The sequence below is a fragment of the Rattus norvegicus genome, chromosome 2 (genome assembly GCF_021556685.1).
Source record: "Rattus norvegicus strain SHRSP/BbbUtx chromosome 2, alternate assembly SHRSP_T2T, whole genome shotgun sequence".
Classification (NCBI taxonomy): domain Eukaryota; kingdom Metazoa; phylum Chordata; class Mammalia; order Rodentia; family Muridae; genus Rattus; species Rattus norvegicus.
Window position 1 is genome coordinate 7242273 of NC_141535.1, and position 21407 is coordinate 7263679.

At 39.2% G+C, this 21407-nt stretch overlaps 2 protein-coding genes across 24 annotated transcripts in view; one reads left to right on the plus strand and one right to left on the minus strand.

The window, feature by feature from the left end:
• Nucleotides 1-15133, plus strand: part of Spata9 (spermatogenesis associated 9) — a 38007-nt gene extending 22874 nt beyond the window's left edge. The window contains 2 exon segments of one of the 2 annotated variants that reach the window (NM_001106399.1): nucleotides 8588-8683; nucleotides 14664-15127. In NM_001106399.1, the coding sequence (NP_001099869.2) occupies nucleotides 8588-8683; nucleotides 14664-14948 (381 nt within the window). In that variant the 3' untranslated portion in view covers nucleotides 14949-15127. 2 annotated transcript variants of the gene reach the window in all.
• Nucleotides 91-21407, minus strand: part of Rfesd (Rieske (Fe-S) domain containing) — a 32470-nt gene continuing 11153 nt past the window's right edge. For 7 of the 22 annotated variants that reach the window (NM_001108540.2, XM_087625393.1, XM_087625378.1 and 4 more), the window contains 1 exon segment: nucleotides 12762-18231. In NM_001108540.2, coding sequence (NP_001102010.1) covers nucleotides 17968-18231 — 264 coding nt within the window. In that variant the 3' untranslated portion in view covers nucleotides 12762-17967. 22 annotated transcript variants of the gene reach the window in all.

The window sequence follows — 21407 nt, forward strand, 5'->3', positions numbered from 1 at the left end:
TGGTATCTTAGAGATTAAAACAATGCTAGTAACACTGTTAGAAAAAAAGTTGGCCTTCAAGAAATGTTCTATATAAATGATACAAAGTTGTACTTTTCAAACAACTTTTATTACAAAAAGCTTTTACTACAATTTTAGTGTATTTCTGACAATTTTTCCTGTAAAAAGCTAGTTGTATTTTTAATACATAAAAAAAAAAAACAAAAAACAAAAAAACGGGAGGGCGCTAGCATCCCTGGTCCAGGATTTACAGCCAGTTAAGAGCCACCGTGTGAGACACCGCCGGAACCTGAAGGAACAGACCAGATAAACAGTTCTCTGCACCCAAATCCCATGGGAGGGAGAGCTAAACCTTCAGAGAGGCAGACACGCCTGGGAAACCAGAAGAGACTGCACTCTGCACACATTACTGATTCCAGAGGAAAACACCAAACACCATCTGGAACCCTGGTGCACTGAAGCTCCCAGAAATGGCAGTGCAGATCTTCCTGGTTGCTGCCGCGGCAGAGAGCTCGTGGGCAGCACCCCGTGAGCGAACTTGAGCCTCGGGACCACAGGTAAGACCAACTTTTCTGCTGCAAGTGACCTGCCTGGTGAACTCAAGACACAGGCCCACAGGAACAACTGAAGACCTGTAGAGAGGAAAAACTGCACGCCCGAAAGCAGAACACTCTGTCCCCATAACAGGCTGAAAGAAAACAGGAAAACAGGTCTACAGCACTCCTGACACACAGGCTTATACGACAGTCTAGCCACTGTCAGAAATAGCAGAACAAAGTAACATTAGAGATAATCTGATGGCGAGAGGCAAGCACAGGAAACCAAGCAACAGAAACCAAGACTACATGGCACCATCGGAGCCCAATTCTCCCATCAAAACAAACATGGAATATCCAAACACACCAGAAAAGCAAGATCTAGTTTCAAAATCATATTTGATCATGATGCTGGAGGACTTCAAGAAAGACGTGAAGAACTCCCTTAGAGAAACACAGGAAAACATTAATAAACAAGTAGAAGCCTACAGAGAGGAATCGCAAAAATGCCTGGAAGAATTCCAGGAAAAAAGAAATAAACAAGTAGAAGCCCATAGAGAGAAGACACAAAAATCCCAGAAAGAATTCCAGGAAAATACAATCAAAGAGTTGAAGGAATTGAAAATGGAAATAGAAGCAATCAAGAAAGAACACATGGAAACAACCCTGGATATAGAAAACCAAAGGAAGAGAAAAGGAGCTATAGATATAAGCTTCACCAACAGAATACAAGAGATGGAAGAGAGAATCTCAGGAGCGGAAGATTCCATAGAAATCATTGACTCAACTGTCAAAGAAAATGTAAAGCGGAAAAAGCTACTGGTCCAAAACATACAGGAAATCCAGGACTCAATGAGAAGATCAAACCTAAGGATAATAGGTATAGAAGAGAGTAAAGACTCCCAGCTCAAAGGACCAGTAAATATCTTCAACAAAATCATAGAAGAAAACTTCCCTAACCTAAAAAAAGAGATACCCATAGGCATACAAGAAGCCTACAGAACTCCAAATAGATTGGACCAGAAAAGAAACACCTCCCGTCACATAATAGTCAAAACACCAAATGCACAAAATAAAGAAAGAATATGAAAAGCAGTAAGGGAAAAAGGTCAAGTAACATATAAAGGCAGACCTATCAGAATCACACCAGACTTTTCGCCAGAAACTATGAAGGCCAGAAGATCCTGGACTGATGTCATACAGACCCTAAGAGAACACAAATGCCAGCCCAGGTTACTGTATCCTGCAAAACTCTCAATTAACATAGATGGAGAAACCAAGATATTCCATGACAAAGCCAAATTTACACAATATCTTTCTACAAATCCAGAACTACAAAGGATAATAAATGGTAAAGCCCAACATAAGGAGGCAAGCTATACCCTAGGAGAAGCAAGAAACTAATCGTCTTGGCAACAAAACAAAGAGAAGAAAAGCACACAAACATAACCTCACATCCAAATATGAATATAACAGGAAGCAATAATCACTATTCCTTAATATCTCTCAACATCAATGGCCTCAACTCCCCAATAAAAAGACATAGATTAAAAAACTGGATACGCAACGAGGACCCTGCATTCTGCTGCCTACAGGAAACACACCTCAGAGACAAAGACAGACACTACCTCAGAGCGAAAGCCTGGAAAACAACTTTCCAAGCAAATGGTCAGAAGAAGCAAGCTGGAGTAGCCATTCTAATATCAAATAAAATCAATTTCCAACTAAAAGTCATCAAAAAAGATAAGGAAGGACACTTCATATTCATCAAAGGAAAAATCCACCAAGATGAACTCTCAATCCTAAATATCTATGCCCCAAATACAAGGGCACCTACATACGTAAAAGAAACCTTACTAAAGCTCAAAACACACATTGCACCTCACACAATAATAGTGGGAGATTTCAACACCCCACTCTCATCAATGGACAGATCATGGAAACAGAAATTAAACAGAGACGTAGACAGACTGAGAGAAGTCATGAACCAAATGGACTTAACAGATATTTATAGAACATTCTATCCTAAAGCAAAAGGATATACCTTCTTCTCAGCTCCTCATGGCACTTTCTCCAAAACTGAACATATAATTGGTCAAAAAACGGGCCTCAACAGGTATAGAAAGATAGAAATAATCCCATGCGTGCTATCAGACCACCACGGCCTAAAGCTGGTCTTCAATAACAATAAGGGAAGAATGCCCACATATACTTGGAAATTGAACAAAGCTCTACTCAACAATAACCTGGTCAAGGAAGAAATAAAGAAAGAAATAAAAGACTTTTTAGAATTTAATGAAAATGAAGGTACAACATACCCAAACTTATGGGACACAATGAAAGCTGTGCTAAGAGGAAAACTCATAGCTCTGAGTGCCTGCAGAAAGAAACAGGAGAGAGCATATGTCAGCAGCTTGACAGCATACCTAAAAGCTCTAGAACAAAAAGAAGCAAATACACCCAGGTGGAGTAGAAGACAGGAAATAATCAAACTCAGAGCTGAAATCAGCCAAGTAGAAACAAAAAGGACCATAGAAAGAATCAACAGAACCAAAAGTTGGTTCTTTGAGAAAATCAACAAGATAGATAAACCCTTAGCCAGACTAACGAGAGGACACAGAGAGTGTGTCCAAATTAACAAAATCAGAAATGAAAAGGGAGACATAACTACAGATTCAGAGGAAATACAAAAAATCATGAGATCTTACTATAAAAGCCTATATTCAACAAAACTTGAAAATCTGCAGGAAATGGACAATTTCCTAGACTGATACCAGGTACCGAAGTTAAATCAGGAACAGATAAACCAGTTAAACAACCCCATAACTCCTAAGGAAATAGAAGCAGTCATTAAAGGTCTCCCAACCAAAAAGAGCCCAGGTCCAGACGGGTTTAGTGCAGAATTCTATCAGACCTTCATAGAAGACCTCATACCAATATTATCCAAACTATTCCACAAAATTGAAACAGATGGAGCACTACCGAATTCCTTCTATGAAGCCACAATTACTCTTACACCTAAACCACACAAAGACCCAACAAAGAAAGAGAACTTCAGACCAATTTCCCTTATGAATATCGACTCAAAAATACTCAATAAAATTCTGGCAAACCGAATCCAAGAGCACATCAAAACAATCATCCACCATGATCAAGTAGGCTTCATCCCAGGCATGCAGGGATGGTTTAATATACGGAAAACCATCAACGTGATCCATTATATAAACAAACTGAAAGAACAAAACCACATGATCATTTCATTAGATGCTGAGAAAGCATTTGACAAAATTCAACACCCCTTCATGATAAAAGTCCTGGAAAGAATAGGAATTCAAGGCCCATACCTAAACATAGTAAAAGCCATATACAGCAAACCAGTTGCTAACATTAAAGTAACTGGAGAGAAACTTGAAACAATCGCACTAAAATCAGGGACTAGACAAGGCTGCCCACTCTCTCCCTACTTATTCAATATAGTTCTTGAAGTTCTAGCCAGAGCAATCAGACAACAAAAGGAGGTCAAGGGGATACAGATCGGAAAAGAAGAAGTCAAAATATCACTATTTGCAGATGATATGATAGTATATTTAAATGATCCCAAAAGTTCCACCAGAGAACTACTAAAGCTGATAAACAACTTCAGCAAAGTGACTGGGTATAAAATTAACTCAAATAAATCAGTAGCCTTCCTCTACACAAAAGAGAAACAAGCCGAGAAAGAAATTAGGGAAACGACACCCTTCATAATAGACCCAAATAATATAAAGTACCTTGGTGTGACTTTAACCAAGCAAGTAAAAGATGTGTACAATAAGAACTTCAAGACACTGAAGAAAGAAATTGAAGAAGACCTCAGAAGATGGAAAGATCTCCCATGATCATGGATTGGCAGGATTAATATAGTAAAAATGGCCATTTTACCAAAAGCGATCTACAGATTCAATGCAATCCCCATCAAAATACCAATCCAATTCTTCAAAGAGTTAGACAGAACAATTTGCAAATTCATCTGGAATAACAAAAAACCCAGGATAGCTAAAACTATCCTCAACAATAAAAGGACATCAGGGGGAATTACTATCCCTGAACTCAAGCAGTATTACAGAGCAATAGTGATAAAAACTGCATGGTATTGGTACAGAGACAGACAGATAGACCAGTGGAATAGAAGTGAAGACCCAGAAATGAACCCACACACCTATGGGCACTTGATTTTTGACAAAGGAGCCAAAACCCTCCAATGGAAAAAAGATAGCATTTTCAGCAAATGGTGCTGGTTCAACTGGAGGTCAACATGTAGAAGAATGCAGATCGATCCATGCTTATCACCCTGTACAAAGCTTAAGTCCAAGTGGATCAAGGTCCTCCACATCAAACCAGACACACTCAAACTAATAGAAGAAAAACTAGGGAAGCATCTGGAACACATGGGCACTGGAAAAATTTTCCTAAACAAAACAACAATGGCTTATGCTCTAAGATCAAGAATCGACAAATGGGATCTCATAAAACTGCAAAGCTTCTGTAAGGCAAAGGACACTGTGGCTAGGACAAAACGGCAACCAACAGATTGGGAAAAGATCTTTACCAATCCTACAACAGATAGAGGCCTTATATCCAAAATATACAACGAACTCAAGAAGTTAGACCGTAGGGAGACAAATAACCCTATTAAAAAATGGGGTTCAGAGCTAAAGAAAGAATTCACAGCTGAGGAATGCCGAATGGCTGAGAAACACCTAAAGAAATGTTCAACATCTTTAGTCATAAGGGAAATGCAAATCAAAACAACCCTGAGATTCCACCTCACACCAGTGAGAATGGCTAAGATCAAAAACTCAGGTGACAGCAGATGCTGGCGAGGATGCGGAGAAAGAGGAACACTCCTCCATTGTTGGTGGGATTGCAGACTGGTACAACCATTCTGGAAATCAGTCTGGAGGTTCCTCAGAAAATTGGACATTGAACTGCCTGAGGATCCAGCTATACCTCTCTTGGGCATATACCCAAAAGATGCCCCAATGTATAAAAAAGACACGTGCTCCACTATGTTTATAGCAGCCTTATTTATAATAGCCAGAAGCTGGAAAGAACCCAGATGCCCTTCAACAGAGGAATGGATACACAAAATGTGGTACATCTACACAATGGAATATTACTCAGTTATCAAAAACAATGACATTATGAAATTCATAGACAAATGGTTGGAACTGGAAAATATCATCCTGAGTGAGGTAACCCAATCACAGAAAAACACACACGGTATGCACTCATTGATAAGTGGCTATTAGCCCAAATGCTTGAATTACCCTAGATGCACAGAACACATGAAACTCAAGACAGATCATCAAAACGTGAATGCTTCACTCCTTCTTTAAAAGGGGAACAAGAATACCCTTGACAGGGAATAAAGAGGCAAAGTTTAAAACAGAGACAGAAGGAACACCCATTCAGAGCCTGCCCCACATGTGGCCCATACATATACAGCCACCCAATTAGACAAGATGGATGAAGCAAAGAAGTGCAGACCGACAGGAGCCGGATGTAGATCGCTCCTGAGAGACACAGCCAGAATACAGCAAACACAGAGGCGAATGCCAGCAGCAAACCACTGAACTGAGAATAGGTCCCCCGTTGAAGGAATCAGAGAAAGAACTGGAAGAGCTTGAAGGTGCTCGAGACCCCAAAAGTACAACAATGTCAAGCAACCAGAGCTTCCAGGGACTAAGCCACTACCTAAAGACTATACATGGACTGACCCTGGACTCTGACCTCATAGGTAGCAATGAATATCCTAGTAAGAGCACCAGTGGAAGGGGAAGCCCTGGGTCCTGCTAAGACTGATCCCCCAGTGAACTAGTCTATGGGGGGAGGGCGGCAATTGGGGGAGGGTTGGGAGGGGAACACCCATAAGGAAGGGGAGGGGGGAGGGCGGTGTTTGCCCGGAAACCGGGAAAGGGAATAACACTCGAAATGTATATAAGAAATACTCAAGTTAATAATAAAAAAAAAAGAAAGAAAAAGAAAAAAATCCAGATAGAATCATTAAATTCTAAATCAAAACTAACAGAGCTATATAATCAAAAAGTATGCAAACCACTTAATGTGTAATTCAATGAATTTTCATAAATTGACAATTTATGGTAGCCATGCCCCGAAAATCTCATACCCTCCTCAGCACTGACCTCATCCTTATGAAGGAGGAGTCCATGCTCTGCACTCCCACCAGTAGAGATTACTTTGGCTCACTTTTCTTTTCAGTTTTCCCATTTGCTAGGCATACAGCTCTAATGTCATTCTTTCTCATGTGCATGAGATACTAATGTCTGTCAAGTCATTTATTATTCTCTTTGTACAGGAGTTCCACGAAGTACTGTAAGCATGCTCTTGTCTTCCTAGCAAAAGCTTGACGTAAACGATTCTAGCTCCAGGTACTACTATCCACTCGGATGAGCAAAGCCTTCCAGCAGCACAGCTCACTGGTCCAGTTAGGGCTTAGACTTGGGATGTGATTCCTTGCTGGAACCTCACTTTACTTTCAGCAGCTATGTTGAGGGTCACTTCTGTCTCCTTTCTCCTGGGTCTCTGTGGAATGAGAAAAGCAAAAATGCCACCTTTATGAGGTGGTTTTAAGTATAAAACAGAGTGTTTATAAAGCATATATTTGGCTGTGTTGCTGTTTTAGTTGAACTAACCTTGTTCCGTTCCTTCCAGGCTGGTCTGAGTAGCTGTGACAATCAGCCAGTACTATCATGTCAGCCTACAAAATGAGCATGACATCAGTAACAGAATGAAGTGTTTATTCAATAAAATGTTATTATATACACTTCAGAAGCATGTTCTTAAAGATTACAGAATATATTATTGGTTAGATTTCATTTTCCTAACCTTTCTGCTATCAGTAATTATTTTGGCTTTTTGGGGAGGGGGGTAGGGAGGAGAAGGATAGTGTAAATAGCCTTTGCAAAATGAGATCTTCCTATACTGCCCAGGCTGACCTCAAATTGCTGTGGTGAAGGAATCCTCCTGCCTCAGTCCCCCAAATAGCTGGATTTACCCACTCCTATGTGTGGGTAATTTTATTTTGGTTTTTGGTGATGCCAGGGAATAACTCAAAACTGGTGCATGCCAGGCAAGCACTTTCCCACTGAGCTGAAGCACCAGTCTCAGCATTATAAATAATTTTTAAGGGCAATGCACACACTGTTCTTAGCATGCATGCACTATCCATTGTGCCTCTCTATGATTTTATTAGTTACAGCCCTATCATTGGACAGTCACTGAAGCTGCTTCATGTGGCTTAGCTCTTACTTCAGAGGAGCATGGCTAACTGCTACTTCACTGCTGGAGGGAAGGAAATATTTATCTAAAGGCCCTCATTTCATAGCCTGTTCAAAACAACAGAGGTAACCCCATAGGAATGAGCCCCTTAAGCTGAATATGTTATACTGATATGTTAAAGGCAAAAACATCTGCTACCAGAAACCAGAAACTCGTAAGAGGCAAATTCATTATTAGCATAAACCCTTCAGGGCAGCAGGCTGGTTATGAGCAGAGACTTGCCTGAAGCTTAACGTTCATCTAAGGTCATGACTGCCTACAGCAGCCCCATGATTAACATTTCTAAGCGGGTCATTAATCTCCAGGAAATGCTTAGTATTTTGATTGCTGTTTGCTTAATTGAGGTTGTGAATAATTTAGTAAAGAATGATTACGAGTGTTAGAAAAAGACAAAGAATTTTTCTAATATTTAGGGAATCCCTCCTAGTGAACACATTTCACAGCTAAACATTGAAATAGTTCTGGTTTCCGAAATAGAGACTTCAGATTTGTGTATATTTGTCACAGGTTTTTATTAGTAAAAGGAAGCATCTTCTTGCTAAAAGGAGAAGCAGGAACTAGTACATCTTCACAGTGTGAAAAGGCACAGATAACTAAATACAGATACCTTTTATTAGGTAAAAATTTTAACTTCTCAGAATAATATTGTGAAATAGAACATTGAAACATTGAAAATTTCATTTTAATGAACTTTCGCTTTGTTTTTGCAGGTCAGAAAAGGTTCTTTGTTTGAAATCATTTCTTTTCCAGCAAAAACTGCCTTAACTAGCATAATGTATGCTTCTTATGCAGCGCTAATTTATTTGGTAAGTTAACTGCTAGATTGTAGAGATGAAGGTACTTCATGCCTTGTTGAAGACGGCAGGCCCTGTATCTAAGGTGTCATCTAGCACTAGCTTTAATGTTACCAGTCCTAAGTCAAGGCACAGTGCTGCCTATGCAAAATGATTTCAGATTAGATGTTTGCTCTTCTGAAAAGCCAAAGTTACCACCCGGTCCAATTCGCTTATAGAATTAGAATTATTTTATCTCTCCAAAATTAATTACTATTTAGAGAAATTTAGTCAAAACAGTTTAACATTTGCTTTGAGGGGGTTCTATTGACTTGTTATTGCCATTGTCTCATGAGACCTTTAGTCCATTATTTGGGGTCTGTGACTTTGAAGAACACAGTACTGCATTTTGATTATAAGTGCTGTTTATGATAACAATATAAAAGGTTTTATCAATTATAAGTTTCCCTTTGTTAATAAATATCCATATATGCTTTATTAAAAACATAATACAAGAAAGGTCTTGCCTTGAGTTATTATAAGTCTATTGGTCTATTTCAACTTTACTCGTATGTCAAACCTCATTGTCTATGGCAGCCATTCTTCCCTCTCTCACATCTAAGTGACTACTATTTTGACTTGTGGGCAATTCAGCTTTTTAGAATGTACATAGATTGAATCATAATATACACTTTCATTTACATTTTCTGCAGCTGCTCAGATTATAGAGGCGTTACTCTGTAGCTGTCCATTTCTGACCATTGTTGTAGAGGCGTTACTCTGTAGCTGTCTATCTCTGACCATTGTTGTAGAGTGTTCTAGTAGTTTGCATTCCTTCTGCCATTCAACTACGCATGGGCAGCTTAGACTCTTCCTAGTCTGAACATACATGTCTTTGGACAGGTTCTTTGGTGAAATCAATAGGCTATCAGATCTGCATACATTTTATCACTAATAGATGTTGCAAAAAGCTTCTAAAGTGAGTGTTAGCAATTAAAACATCCTAGCAGATCACAACAGTCCTATATGTTATCATTAGTATCATCTTGATACTGTCAAGAGTTTCTATTTTTAGTCATTTTTGAAAGTGCATATTATAATATTGATTTTAATTTACATGTCTTTGATTATTAATGAGATTGATTTCCATTTCATAAATTACCTGGGCATTTGGATGTCTTGTCTATAAATTTCTGTTAAAGTCTTTTATTTTTCTGAGAGATGTCTAACTCTCTAAGTTATTGATTTTGCTTTGAAAATATATTTCAAGATATTCTTGTTTGATATCATATAGGTAAATTTCATTTTTTCATCCTATGACTTATCCTTTCATTTGCATAGCAGAATCTTTTAATGTACAATTTCTTAATTCTAATGTAGTTTACTTTACTAATACTTTTCTTTATATTGTGGGTTTTTTTCCTGTTTAAATAAATTATGACCTACACTCAAGATGATGAGAACATTCTCATCTGTTATATTCTAGAAGCTATATTGTCTTTCACTTATAGATTTATAATCTATGTGGAAATTGGTATGAGTTAAGAGACACACAGCCCAATGGCACCCAACTAATCTACCCTTATTTATCAGGAACTTTATTGTCACAAGTTAAATTTATTTGTATGTAGGACTGTTTATAAACTCTCTATGTCTAGTTGTTTTGTCTATTCTTAGTCCAGTTTTGTGGTGAATCACTGGACCTTCATAAAAATGTTTTTATAAGTTACCAGTTACATTCTTCTAATTTATGAACATGGCATATCCTTTGGTTACTTTGGCCTTTCAAAACTTCTCTTAACAATTTTTATTTCATCATAACTTATATATTTGTCAACTTTTATCATATTACAATATATAATAGTATTAAACTTTTCCCACAACTGGTGTGTGTGTTGACAAGCTGCTTCTAGATTGGTCAGGGAGGGCTGGAAATATAATGCAGCTCAGTTAGTAGGGTTCTTGCCTACTATGCACAAAAGTCTTAGGTTTGGTTTCAAGCAATGCATATATGAATCGGGTACGGTTTGCAAGCCTATAATCCCAGCAAGCAAGAGGTAGAAGAGGCAGGGTCAAAACTGAAGGGGACAAAGGAGCATGTATGTTGCAGTGTTTTATAGGACAGTCAGGAGGCAGGAGAACAGCTGAAAGCCCCAATTGTTCACTGCTATCCTTTCAAGAAAACCAGAACTGAATCTACCTTCAAAGCACTGCACTGATGTCTTCTGTAGGAAGATGGTGGAACAGAAATGTCCTTTACATGACTCTGCAAGTGGGAAGAGTCAGTACAACAAAGTATATTCTGAAGAAAGAAAATGGAAAAAGCTATAGGAATCAAAACAGGTGAACAAGAGCTAAAAGACAAAGAAACAGCAAGGCAACTCAGAGAAAACAAATTGGAAACTCCAACTTAGGTCCCCAGCAAGGCTTAGGGGATGTCTTCATGCCAGAATACTCAGCAAGGCAAAGTGCAGACAGCCACAGTAATACCATCAGCCCGTTTTAGCAGTGGAGAAACCCCTAGTCCATATAAGCCTTACATGTCCAGTATTGTGATTTGTTTTGAAGGTGACTTATTGCTCACACTTTCTTAAGAGTTTGGAGCCAGGATTCACTGTGAGAAGGGTACTATTAAAGACTGAACTACTCTGGATTTCAGACTACACAGAGCGGTCACAATTCAGAGGCACTGGAAAGTGTGAACTGCAGGGCACAGTGGTCAATGGCACTTTCCTCTGTGGGAAGGAGAAGAGCAAGTGCTTTACTGTAAGAACTGGGCTGAAAGTGCTCAGAGAAAGGGCAGTAGATTCTTCATTTCCCACAGGGTTCTCTCCATCCCATCCCTGCCCTATCACCAGTCAGAGGTCAGTAGTCTGTTTGCTTCCCACACCCTATTGGGCCTCTAAAGATACACTTTGGCTTGGACATTTGCCAATGCCCTGGGAGATTGAGATGGAGGGCATCTGGACTAAGAGAGCACTCACCTATCAAAAATTGTTGGGGTTCATGCAGAACCAAACTTCAAGAGAGGAGCAGTGCCCATCCAGCCCCCTTACCACTTCCGTCTTCTTGCCATGCATACTGAAAGCCTTTTTATGAATACAGATCTGCCACAGGCATATCCTTGACCAAGCCAAGAGGAAAATGCAAGGCAGTGCAGAACAAGGTTCAAACTGTATACAGCTCTGCCTGTCAGGTGGGAAATTTAATGACCATAGGCCTTATCTGTGACAGACTATCCCCTTTCCCTACCAATCACACATGGAAGAATAGAGGACAAAGAAGGTAACTTTCTCAATCCATGGACCTCAGTTAGGAGGGAGTTTTAGTGTTTCCTCCTTACATTATTTTTTCCTTGCATCTAATTTTACTTTTTCTTTTAATTAGATTTTTAAATTTCCATCTTAGCTCTCTTTAGTTTATTCTGTACTATTCCTGACTATTTCTTTTCTATTCTTATTGGTGGTGGTATTGATGTTTTGTTTCTTATTTGCTTGTTGTGTTTCTATGTCCAGGAGGTTTGTTTTCCTGTTGTACTGTGATTACTTTCATCTTTGAGTGATAGGTCATACAGAACTTTCAGGAGAAGGCTTCTCATTAAGAAGACCTTTGCATAAAGTAGAAAAGATATCCATTCTAGTAGATGTACAAATATAAATATAGAAATACAAGTACTATGAAGAAAATAAGGTAGCACCATTCTTCTGACAGTTTATAAAAGTGAACCCAAAGATACTGAAGCATACAAATGATAAAGAATTCAAACAGCTGTTTTTCAAAATGATGACTGAGTCTGAATAGAATACAAATGAACAGATGAATAAAATAAGCAAGTCAATATAAGCAATAAGATGAAACTCAGAAAAAGAACCAAACAAACTAGAAAAAGGAAAATTCGTTCAAGCCTCACCAATAAACAAGGTCATCTGTAAGGCATAAGTATCAGATACAAAAGACAAGTGAACAAAAGATATGTTATGAACATATAAATGGTTTTCAAAAAGTGACATAATTAGAAGGATACGTTTATGACTAACTAGCATTGAATGAACCAAGTTATAAAAAAAAGAAACATATGCTTACACATGTACATACCACACATACGCACACAAAATTTCAAAATGATTTATTGGATTTTAAAACAAGATACAAGAAATTCTGCCTGCAAGAAACGCACATCCATCACATAGTCATACAAAAACTAAAGATGAAATATCAGAAAATTATATTCTAGAAAATTAAATCAGAAACCAAGCAGGAGACTTAAAGACAAAATGTTCAGAAAATATAAAAAACAAGGTCACTATATATCAGCAAAAGGAATTGTACTAGGCAGCTTTTCATCACTGAAACAAGTAACTGAAAGAAACAATTTTAAAGAAGGAAAGGTTGATTTTGGCTCACAGTGTGAGAACTTTCAGCAAAGGCTAGCTTTCTCCACAGCTCTCACATTGGAGTAAAGCATGACAGTGGAGGCAGGTGGCAGAAGCTTATTATTTAATGACAGAGAAGAAGCAGGGGAAGGAGATGTGGACAAGGCAAGATATAACCCCTAGAATATACCTCCAACGAAATAATGATTATAGGAAGTACCCATCATCTAAAATTACTAGCACCTCCCAAAATAGGTCCATATCTGGGACAAAGCCTTCAGCCCATGAACCTATGGAGAACATTTTACATCCAAACTATAAGAGGAACAGTCCATTGAGGAGATGTAATGGTTATAAATCTATATACATTGAAGACTGGATCACTCATTAAACAAGCATACAAGGAGAGCTAAGACTACAATACCATTGTGTCAATCCTAGTTGGTGACTTCAGTATCCCTGCTCTCACCAGCACACAGACCATCATGACAAAAATATGGACAAAGAAACATTATAGCGTTAAGTACACTAAGGGTCAATGATTTAATAAATGTCTACACAATATTCCATACAACAGTAGCAAAACACACATTCTTTTAATCAACACACAAAACACTATTTTTCAAAACATTTTAAGCCATTACTACAAGGTTTACAAATCTGAAAAACGAGAAAGGAAGAAAAGGGAAGAAAAAAATTATAGGCCAATATAATCTTTGATAATACTTGATCATCTTTGAAACTAATTAGGTGAATAAATCCTTAATAAGGTACTTGCAAATTGAACTCAGAAATATATGTTAAAACATCATCATAATTGTCAGTTTCATCTCAGGGATGCTAGGATAGATCTATATTTGTAAACCAATATTTAATTCAGTATTAAATAGAATTAAGACAAAAATATCATCATCTAGATCAATGCAAAGGAAACCTATGAAATGAAATTATAACATTTGGGAAAAAGATTACAGAATGGAATTTGAGGTCATTTAGGAGAAGACAAAAGACGTAGAAAGAAAAGTATAGTATGTTTTGTCTCATTGTGTGGAAACCAGAATGATTTTTAAGAAGACATAAGCTAGTGGAAGGACTACGAGGGAAGGGCTGGGACTAGTACGAGGAGGGAGAGGGTAAATTATCATTGTGATACAGCAATGTAACAGCATATAAGCCATGTGCTGTAATAATAAGAGTTCTCTGAGAAAAGTAAAGTGCGTTGAAATCTGAAGGAGAGAAAGAAAGCCCTGAATGTTTGCTGTCCTCATGTCGACTTGAGGCAGTTCTTGTGCAAGGCAAACTAGTGCTGTTCTGTTTAGCTTCAGGGAATGGTTGTTGTCTTTCACTCCTTGGCTCCATCATCGACGTCATTAGTGATGAAGAGTAAGTTAAGATTAAACTTGTTGTATTTCTCACTTCTGAAGTTATTTTTATGCATGTTTTATTTAAATGCCTTTCCATATTTAGGATAAGGAATCGATCTATCACTTGCCATGAGTCAGGGTTTCCTCAAAGGAAGGGTTTTTTAAATTAGAACATGTAGATTGACTATATTAGACATGTTACTTTTTGTCTGTGGTTGTTAGTACCTTAAAGGGAAACATTATTTTTCAACATTTCTGTTTCGGATTTTGGTACAGGCAGTCTGTGTTAATGCTGTGCTGGCAAAGATAAAGAACATTTTCCAAGAAGAAGAATCCATAAGGCAAAATAGAGAGAGCAAGAATTTTAGAAAAGCCTTCTCTGAACCCGTGCTCTCGGAGCCCATGTTTTCTGAAGGTGAAATCAAAGCGAAACCTTACAGGTCACTGCCAGAGAAGCCAGACCACCTCTCAGATCAACCCAAGCCTCCTGCCAGCATGCAGAGCAACAAGATCCAAGTTCTACATTCTGTATTTGACCAATCGGCTGAATTAAATGAATGAGAAATATGGACAAAAATACCACTTTAGAGAGCTCAATAGTTACCTATCCACAGGTAAATTTCATCAGACATTCCAATTTATGTAAGCTGAATGCTCTTTTAAGAAGGGACACAGAAGGGAAACTATGACATCATTCTCTGGCATTTAAATGAAATAGAAAATAAAATGAATCTTGATGTACAATATACGTATGACTACCCAGTGTTTTTTAATTTTTGTTTTCCTACATATACAGGTATCTGTACAGGCCAGAGGAGAGTATCAGAACTCTGAGGGCATGGATACTGGCAACTGAACCAAGTCCTCTGGAAGAGCAGACCATCTTTTAATTACTGAGCTCTTCCCAGCCCTGACTATACAGTAATTTTAATAAGAGAATTCATATTTTGTTGTGTTAGAACTTACACAGTGTTTATAATATGGATGTGTTCAAAATTCATTTATATTTTTATTTAAGAAGTATTTTGAATGTTCATCTGGAAATGCAAAATGTTATGCATGTTGGGGCTGGAGAGATGGCCCAATGGTTAAGAGTACTTGGTACTCTTACGGAGAACCAAGATTTGGTTCCTAGCATCCTCAAGGTAGCTCACAACTCTTTGTAACTGCAGTCACTGGGAATCTAACCCTCTCTTCTGGCTTCTGCTGGCACCAGGTGAGTGTGATGCAGACAAAAACTTTAAAAAAAATGCTACACATCATCTTCAGAAATAGTAGAAGTATATTTCTATTTGCAGGCTGTTGAGCTGAGTCTCCCTGCTGGTGACTTTGTAACTGACTTGGGAAGTTATGAAGGACTTAACACTTATACATACCATAAACTTGTAAAACAAAACGTTACTTGCAAATCTGATGAGATTTCTGTATGTTACGACAGGACGCAATAAGGTGGGGGTTGTTCTTTAATATTGGGGTTTGGCTATATCCTCATTTTAACTTTGAATTCCTGGGTCAAATAATCCTTCTTCCTCAGCCCCCTGAGAAACCAGGACTACAGGAACACTTTAATTTTCAAATTTAAAGACACAGATTAAGAAGAGGAAACCCAGTCCACAGTCATCACTGCCACTGGCTCCTTACGAAAGGCTGCTATTCTTGGCTCTATAAACCAAGGTCCTAGTTTTTGCCTAAAGGGGAATGACTTTACATTTTAATGCATGATAAGATTTTGTACCCATTTAAGAACTACTAGGCTGGTATGAACTCCCCTCAGAGATGACACATTTCTGAACCCCATGCGTGACTAACTGCTGATGTAAAACACTGTGGAGAAAGTCCAAGCCTGGCTGATTAGCATTTCTAGAAACAAGTAACAAATACTTTCTGTCATGTAACCCATATGCCCAAAGAAAAGGGAATGTACAGCAAATGGTGCAAGCACATGTAAGTCACTAATGTGAGTTCTGGGATCCAAAGCAACAGTCCTCTCAGAAGAAGTAGTGTGCACTGCACCCCCAATCCATCTCTCTAGGTCTTTCACTGATCTTTACAACAAATCAAGAGCCCAGGTACAATCCTTTGAAATGTTAAGTACTTAATTCATCCCACATCATGAAAAATCATGTTTTGAGATTTGATTTTATTTTTAACAGTCTTTATGCTGAATTCATAGCCTACATATCCTTTCTGGCCCTGTTTACGCCTATATTTTACTGAGTTGCTAACTTCTACATGACAGATACCCAGGGTGTTGCTCTAAATCCTGAATAAAAAGTATGATATGGGTCCCAGGCAGCTAGAACAGTACTGGTCAAAACTAACTGATGGTTTAAACAGGGTGTTACCAAGCGAATATCTATCCTGCTTGTAAACTCTGAGGAACAAAATATATCTCTGCTGTCTACACATTTATGGGAAACTGTACACATACACAATGTTCTCTAAAACTCTTTTACAGTTTTACTTGAAAGTTTCATTTAGGTAAATTTCTTTGGATCATTGAACAGGCGACTTTACATCTGTCTTTGCTAAGGTATGAGAGACAGGGCGGGCAGGCTAAGTTTTACTGGGTCTTTACATCTCGCACTCCTCAGTCCCCTGCTTGATAGACTCTCACTATGTAAACTAGGTTAGCCTGTAACTCACAGATCCTTCTACCTCTGCCTCAGAATGCTGGAATTAGAGGTGTGTACCACCACTAATTCTAGCTAAAACTAAAACTAGCTTTGAGTTTCTCATTTTTAAGTTCAACATAAACATTGACCTCATTTTTTTGATAGCAGTTTTAACATGTAAGACATGTGCTAAACATTTGTAAGCAAAAGTATATAATACAACTAAAATTCAAGGATCTCAGTGTGTTTAAATTTTACCTTTAAAATTGTAAAAACCATAATTAAATACAAGCAGTCAACAGTCTGTCGGCACAGCAATGCAAGAGGAACAGAGGACTGCTGGGGACTATTGAAGCAAGTAACTTTGAATTATGAAAATTTTCCAAAACAAAACACAATGTGATTGGGAAAATGTGTCTTTACCCATTTACACTTTTCCTGTTAAGTTTCTGCTTAGTCTGTTTATCAACTGTGTTTTCTCTGAGTTAACTGCATGCTTCTTAAACAGATCGTGTCCAGCCTATAATGTACAGATTCCAATCAGTCCTGAGAAAGATGGAATGTATTCTATTGACCTGGGTGGGGCCCTGAAACCATACTAAAGTAAATGTGTTTTTAAACTTCTCAAATTTAACACTTTAAAAAACATCTGCTTTTATTTTTATTTATGGCAAATGACTTGTGTGTGCAGGTGTCCACAGAGACCAGAAGAGGGCATCAGATCCTTAAGAGTGAGAGTCACAGATCACAGGGGACTTTGAACCACTTGATCCGAGCCCTAGGAACTGAACTCAGGTGCTCTGAAAAAGCAGCGAGAACGCTTAGCTTCTGGCCATCTCTCCAGCCCCTGACAAGACACACGCTCCTATGATGGAAAAAAAAAATCCATCTTTGGTACTGAAACAAAATTACTTTTAAAATATTTTCAAACATACACACATTTTTTGGCTGCTGTACATGTTTTATCAGGAAGAACTCTGAATCACTTTGAATTCTCCAGTGGCATAATAGTCAGAGTCACATTTGAAAGGTTCCTTAGAAAGCGTCACATAAATGTTGCCATTCTTCACCGTCACAATGTGAATCCTTTGCTTTACTCCTTTGGAGCACCACTTGGGTTTTGCTGATGGGTCTTTAGGATCTATAGACTGGTATAATCCTTCTCCTGTTGCCAAAGTGATTTTGTATTTATGCCACGGGCAAACTATACATGATTGTCCATTGAAATCCTGGAGGGGAAAAAACCAGATTTAATAGTCTTGACCTTAAAGTATTTAGGATAGATCTCAGATTTAATCTAGTGCAGGAGGACTAGGCTACAGAACACCACCAAGAGGAGTGGCACGAAAAAGTCATCTCAGCGCTTGCCTGGGACCTGAGGCAAGAGGCTCTTGAACTTAAGGCCAGCCTAGACTACATAGTGAGACTATCTCATAAACAGAAAGGAGCCTGCCAGTGAGAAGCCTGTAGGTGAAGGCACAGAAACCCACGGATAGATGAGGAAATGCAGCCTCTACAAGGCTGTCCCCATACACACATAACAAATGGACAGAAGGCCTTGTCTCCCCCTCCTACCAACAAGTTATTCAACATAAAGTAAACCTAATCTGAGGACAATCAAGCCCCTTCTGTAGCTAGAACTTTGTGAGCTGGAGCTCCAGCAGGGGAGGACTAGCTGGCAGAAGACCTCACTGCCTTATACTCAGGAGATATCTACATTAATGTCACTTCTGTGGCAGAAAGAGGGCAGGGCTTATAGTGCCTCCAGAGGAATTTTCACTGTAAGGCCTAGGTGTTACTAAAGGCATGTGTGCAAAGCTAACAGACATGCAATTTTTGAACCCCACTTTCGAACTGTCTTAATGAAATGCTGCCAAGCCTTAAGGAGCATGGGCTGCACCTGGATCTGCTTTAAACATAGCTGTCAGTTTAAATTCAGTAAGCAGGGTTCTACATGTCTAAGAGACTCCAACATGCTAAGAGTGCTGGCGGGGGTGGCTCACACATTGAGTAGCAAGTTCTTTATAGACTACAATCCTAGAGACAATACTATAGCATTCTCAAACATGTGCTAGCAGCCCAGTACACCAGAAACAGAGGATTGCTAATATGAGTTCCATAGAGTTATGAGCAAATAGTAACATTTTTCATAACAAATACATGCCATGTATTTGGAACAGGAAAATATATGCTTAACATGAAGGCTTGTACAATTAGACAAAATAAAACAAACAAAAATGGAAGAAGACATATTAGATAACTAGTTTTGGAGTATAAAAAAAGCAAAGGTGCCTTCTGGTTGCTGCCCTCATGGAGAGCTGAGACCCAGCTCTGAGAAGCGACTCCAGGCTTGAGACCAGGGGTAACAACAAATTTTCTGCTCCAAGTGACCTGCCTGGTGGACTCAGGACTCACAAAGGAAAATTCCTCCAGGACTGGGCACTTCCGGTTTCTAGTTGGGGCCCGAACCTCGAAGATCCCAACCCACAGCTCCCTGCTCCCAAACCCCATGGGACAGAGAGCTCACAACCCACATAGGTGGGCACTCCTGAGACTGCAGGGCAGGAGAGACCACCAGTATTGCCCACCCTTGCCCACATACCTGGGCCAAGAGGAAATTGTATAGGGCCTCTGGGAACAGGAAGATAGGGACACGGCGGTCCAGACACCGCCCAGATCTGAAGGGACCCGTTGAAACAGCTCCCTGCACCCAAATCCCGTGGGAGGGAGAGCTAGACCTTCAGAGGGGCAGACACGCCTGGAAGGCCAAAGGAGACTACTCTCTGCCAACATTTCTGACTCTAGAGGAAAACGCCTAGTGCCATCTGGGCCCCCTGTGCACAGGGTCCCGAGCAAAGGCTGGGCAGGCCCTTCTGGTTGCTGCCCTCACGGAGAACTAAAACCCAAATCTGAGAAGCGACTGCAGGCTCGAGAAAAGAGGTAAGACCAACTTTTCTGCTCCAAGTGACCTGCCTGGTGGACTCAGGACACATGCCCACAGGAACACCTGAAGACCAGAAGACAGGAAAGACTACACGCCTGAAAGCAGAACACTCTGTTCCCATAACTGACTAAAAGAGAACAGGAAAACAGGTCTGCAGCACTCCTGACACACAAGACTACAGGACAGTCTAGGCTCTGTCAGAAATAGCAGAACAAGGCAACACCAGAGACAATGTGATGACAAGAGGCAAGTGCAGGAACCCAAGCAACAGAAACCAAGACTACATGGCATCATTGGAGCCCAATTCTCCCACCAAAGCAAACACTGAATATCCAAACACACCAGAAAAACAAGATCTTGATTTAAAATCACATTTGATCATAATGATGGAGGACTTCAAGAAAGACATAAAGAACTCCATTAGAGAAATGCAGGAAAACATAAATAAACAAGTAGAAGCCTATAGAGAGGAAATGCAAAAATCCCTGAAAGAATAACAGGAGAACACAAGCAGGTGAAGATATTAAATATGGAAATAAAAAGCAATAAAGAGGTTGGGGATTTAGCTCAGTGGTAGAGCGCTTGCCTAGGAAGCGCAAGGCCCTGGGTTCGGTCCCCAGCTCCGAAAAAAAAAAAAAAAAAGAACCAAAAAAAAAAAAAAAAGCAATAAAGAAAGCACAAAGGGAGACAACCCTGGATACAGGAAACCAAAGGAAGAGACAAGGAGCCGTAGATACAAGCATCACTCACAGAATGCAAGAGATAGAAGAGGGAATCCCAGGAGAAGATTCCATAGAAATCATCGACACAACTGTCAAAGATAATGTAAAACGGAAAAGATACTGGTCCAAAACATACCAGAAATCCAGGACTCAATGAGAAGATCAAACCTAAGGATAATAGGTATAGAAGAGAGTGAAGACTCCCAACTCAAAGGACCAGTAAATACAAAATCGTACAAGAAAACTTCCCTACCTAAAGAGATGCCCATAAACATACAAGAAGCCTATAGAACTCCAAATACATTGGACCAGAAAAGAAAACTCCTCCTGTCACATAATAGTCAAAACACCAAATGCACAAAACAAAGAAAGAATATTAAAAGCAGTAAGGGAAAAAGGTCACGTAACATATAAAGGCAGACCTATCAGAATCACACCAGACTTCTCGCCAGAGACTATGAAAGTCAGAAGATCCTGGACAGATGTCACATATACCCTAAGAGAAAACAAATGCCATACCAGGTTACTGTATCCAGCAAAACTCAATTAGCATAGATGGAGAAACCAAGATATTCCATGACAAAACCAAATTTACACAATATCTTTCTACAAATCCAGCCCTACAAAGGATAATAAATGGTAAAGCCCAACACAAGGAGGCAAGCTACACCCTAGACAAAGCAAGAAACATCGTTTTGCAACAAAACAAAGAGAAGACAAGCACAAACATAATCCCACA